This window comes from Benincasa hispida, unplaced genomic scaffold (assembly GCF_027475165.1).
Source record: "Benincasa hispida cultivar pf3 unplaced genomic scaffold, pf3_genome.v1.1 HicScf368, whole genome shotgun sequence".
Taxonomy (NCBI): Eukaryota; Viridiplantae; Streptophyta; class Magnoliopsida; order Cucurbitales; family Cucurbitaceae; genus Benincasa; species Benincasa hispida.
In genome coordinates this window covers 1-4580 of record NW_028326457.1, presented here as the reverse complement: position 1 = coordinate 4580, position 4580 = coordinate 1, and the positions used below count along the sequence as shown (strand labels likewise).

The following is a 4580-nucleotide window of genomic DNA, read 5'->3' as shown; positions in this document are numbered from 1 at the left end:
TTATTTAACCCATCTCAATAAAAAAAAAGGTTGATATTAAGATTTCAAGTAAAAAGACTAAAGTTTAAATCTTTGCCGGTAGAGGACTAAAATAAAATGAAGTTACTATGATATATATATATATATATATATATATATATATTTATTTATTATTATTTTGATATATATTATGATATTTTAACCTAAACAAATAAATATTATAAAAATTACCAACTTTGAGTTTTGTTTTAGAAATACTTATATTCTTTTAAAAGTTGCAATATTATCTTTTAACTTTTTCATAAACGTTTCAAAACTAGCATTGGTGTAAAAATTTGTTACAATATTAGATGAAAATTTTCATTTGAACAATGTCGCTTGTATTTCAAGTCACAATTTTTATCCAAAATTCTAATAAAATATGTTACTTCAAAAGGTATTTTTTTTTTTTTTTTTTTTTTTTTTTAAAGTTAAAAGGATAATATTGCAACTTTTCAAATAATATGAGTATTTATAAACAAGTGAAAAAGTTAACGTATATTTCTTTTTGCTAAATATAAATTTTGGTCCTCGAACTTTCATAAATATAACAATTATGCTCTTATACTTTGATTTGTAACGATTTAATCTCTATTTTTTCAAATTAGTTCCACTTAGTGTTAATATGTAGCAATCGAATTCCTATAGCTTCAAATTTGTAACAATTTAATCATTGCCATAAAAGATTTTGTCAAAATTAAATATTAATTTTTATTATTTTTTTTTTTTGCAAATGTATTAGATTAAAAATGTGAAGTGGAGAAATTGAACCTCGGATCTGTAGAATGATAATACAAGCATTATGACAATTGAGATATACTCATTTTAGACCCATTTGTACATAAATCAATCTTCAATTATTTTTGTTAAATAGTTAAAATGATTTTCAATTTTTAGTTTTCAATTTTAGTATTATGATTATTAGTTTGTAATTGAATTAAAAAGAAAAAAAGAAAAAGAAAAGTAGGAAATGAGAAAAAGGGCAACATGCATGGGATAAAAAAAATAAAAATAATTTGGTTTAAATGTTATTTTCGTCCCTGAAGTTTGAATCTCATTCTATTTTGATCTCTAAAATTTTTAAAAAAACGTTTGTTTTAGTTCTTAAACTTTAAAAAGATGTTTATAGCCATTGCAATTAAAATTTTGTTAAAATTTCAATGTAAATGCAAGAAATCCCGAATAAAAAAGAACTTTCAAATGATACCATACAAAATTACTTTACCACCTTATTAAAGATAAACAATAGATCTTTTGACGTGGTCAACTTCTTTGGTATCATAAAAAAAATACAAGCCATCTAACTATTTTGCTAAGAAGTTAACAAAATTTGAATAATATGGATTAAAACAATCATTTTTAGAAGTCCAAGAACTAAAATAGATATTTTAAAAAGATTAAGGAGCAAAATAGAATAAGATGATGTGACTGATTTAGATCAAATAATTTAATTTAAAAATTGCCAAATGTCAAAATTTGATTGACGGACTATTTTTTTCAGAAATAAAATCTCCTGCTTCGTCGTCAATAGTGGCTTTCGTCTTCACATTCAATCATTTCATTTTGGCTTTTTAAACCACATTTTACAGATGTTCCTCGAGATATCAATGGCGTTTCACATTTTCCTCTCCCTATTATAAATTTCCATTAGCCACATTCAGTTCAGAGCTCACTCCCCCCATTCCATGGAGGTCCGCAAATCAGACAACGACCATCTAGTCCTCACCGTCGACCCGCCGGAGAAGGAACAAATCTCACCCTCTCCCACCAGTACCAAAACCCTCCGCCGTCTCAACTTCTCTAAACCAAAATCCCGCTTCGATGAACCTAACTTCCCCCATTCCACTCCCAGAACCATCCCTGAATCTACAGACCTCCTTCAACCTCCCCTAGAAGAAGACTCCACTTCTTCATCCTCATCTTCATCCTCTTCCTCCGAGTACGAAGACGAAGAAATCGGACCGGAAAACGAAAACGAAGGCAAAAGTGGACGAAGACGGAAAAGGAAAGGAAAGCGGAAGAAGATCAATAAACGAGTATTAATCGAATGGATATTGTTCCTCACCATAACCACTTGCTTAATCTGTTCCCTAACACTCGAATCGCTTCAAGAGAAGCAGATTTGGAGCTTAGAGGTCTGGAAATGGTGCTTAATCGTAATGGTGATTTTCTGTGGGCGTTTAGTTTCGGAATGGCTCGTTGGAGTCCTCGTCTTCGTAATCGAACGAAACTTCATGCTCCGTGAACGCGTCTTGTATTTCGTTTACGGCCTCCGCAAGAGCTTCCAGAATTGCGCTTGGTTAGGGCTAGTTCTAATCGCTTGGATGATAATGTTCCCCGACGTTCACCAAAAGAATAAAGTCCTCCTAAAGGTCTTCCGATTCTTAATCGCCGTCCTAATAGGCGCCACCGTCTGGCTCCTCAAGATCCTTCTCGTGAAAGTACTCGCATCCTCGTTCCACGTCGCGACGTTCTTCGATCGGATGAAGGAGAGCGTGTTCAACCACTACATCCTCGAGACGCTATCTGGACCGCCATTGGACGAGGAGGAGAGGGATAAGGAGATGAATCGTCGGCGGCGGTTGTTGCAGATGTCGAAGTCGCTGCCGGCGCGGTGGCTGGAGGGAGGAGGAGGGCAGATTCTGTCAAGATCGAAGCGGCAGGGTTCGAGTAAGAAGATCGATATGGAGAGGTTGAGGAAGCTGAGTTTGGAGAGGAGACCGTCGGCTTGGAGTGTGAAGAGATTGGTGAGCTATGTGAAATCGTCGGGACTGTCGACGATATCGAGGACAGTGGATGATTTTGCTAACGCCGAATCGGAGATTACCAGTGAATCGGAGGCAAGGAACTGCGCTCAGAGAGTGTTCAAGAACGTCGCTAAGCCCGGTGCCAGGTTCCTCTCTCTCTACATTTAAAAATATTTTTTCTCTCTCTACAATATAATTATATTTTTCTTTATTTCTTTTAACTTTTTAATCAATTTTTCGAACAGTTAATTAATTAGTGACTCACGTTGGCAATTTTCATTAGAATTATGCTAATGTAAAAAAAAAAAAAAAAAAAAAAACAAACTGATTAAAATTATGCTTAAAATATTAATTGTTATTAAATGAAATGTGACAATCTGTTAAATTTCATTTTCTATGAAAATTAATATTTAAAAGATAGATAATGTTGAAATGACATGGCACCCATTATTTTTGTCTTGGTGGCCATGCTTTATTCAATAATTTTGTGTAGATTTAAAAATAGCACTTTAGTTTGTACGTTGGTTTATTTTGATTTTTATATTTTAATTTTTTTTAGTTTTTATATTTTTTATATTGATTTATTTTGATTTTTGAACTTTAAAAATAACCATTTTAATCTCTAAAAATGAATGGACCAAAATGGTCATTTTTTAAAATTACATTGACCAAAATGAATATTTTAAAAGTAAAAGACCTAAATAAAATAAATTTGAAATTATATTGAACCAAAATGAACATTTTGAAAATATAAGAATTAAATTAAATAAAAAAAATAGAGACCAAATTAGTATCTAAACCTTTTCTCTTTTAAGGATAAGTTTAATTAAAATATAAATTTATAGTTTTTTTATCTCAATTTAAATGACTTTAAACGATATATTTACAATAATATCTATGGTATCATTTACAATAATATCTATAGTATTAGATATATTGATATATATCCTTTCCCTTATTTCTCTCTCTCTTTTTTAAAAAAAATTATTAATGTTTGATGGTGAATGTTGTTTCCTCTACTTTATCATATCTTATATCATTAAACCAATGAAAATATCTTTGATTCACAATGGTATATTTCATTCCATATATTATATATAGTGAATATGCTAGTTCCAATTCACCATTTTAAAAATTATATTTAAATATTGCTTGACAACAAATTATCTTTTGCTCTCCATGTGTATGTATATAGCCCAAGTTTCCTTTATAAACATTGGAAAACTATTTCTACCATTAAAGTTTAGCTAAGATTTTAAATCAGTTACAATTAATTTTATGGTTTTCTTTCTAATCCCCAATCCAACAGTTTATTTCTATGTTTAGATGTAAATAAGCCTCCAAAATTGCTGTATATAATCATGAGTTTCTGTTCATACATGTGGCTTTCTCTCTCTCTTTTTCCTCTTTCTCCTTTTCAGGGGAGGTTGATTGTAGGGGTTGATTACTTTTTCCATTTTTTATTTAAAAGGAGAAAAAGAAAAAGGAAAACCAATAATTCCATTCCCAACCAAATTATTCAAGTGTATAATTGAAAACATAATCTTCGCACAGCCCAAATAGAATCAAGTTGCTGGATTTTTTTTAATTTTTTTTAATTTTTAAAAACATTCTCTCAACTTTCATGGAAATAATAACTTAGTCCTTAAACTTTTATTTGTAACGATTTAGTCTCTATATTTTCAATTTTATAACAATTTAACTCCTAATCTTTATCTAACAATTTAGTTTTTGCACTTTTGAAATTGTAATAATTTAGTCCCTAATATAATAAAATTAATCAAAATAAGATGTCAAATTTTTAATACTTTATGA

At 30.2% G+C, this 4580-nt stretch overlaps 1 protein-coding gene across 1 annotated transcript; it reads left to right on the top strand.

Moving 5' to 3' along the window:
• Nucleotides 1-1379: 1379 nt before the first annotated feature.
• LOC150030271 (mechanosensitive ion channel protein 5-like) lies at nucleotides 1380-4160 on the top strand. Its single transcript, XM_090309875.1, has one exon. The coding sequence runs from the start codon at nucleotides 1704-1706 to the stop codon at nucleotides 2931-2933; it is 1230 nt and encodes a 409-aa protein (XP_090166001.1). The 5' UTR covers nucleotides 1380-1703; the 3' UTR covers nucleotides 2934-4160.
• The last annotated feature ends 420 nt before the right edge of the window (nucleotides 4161-4580 follow it).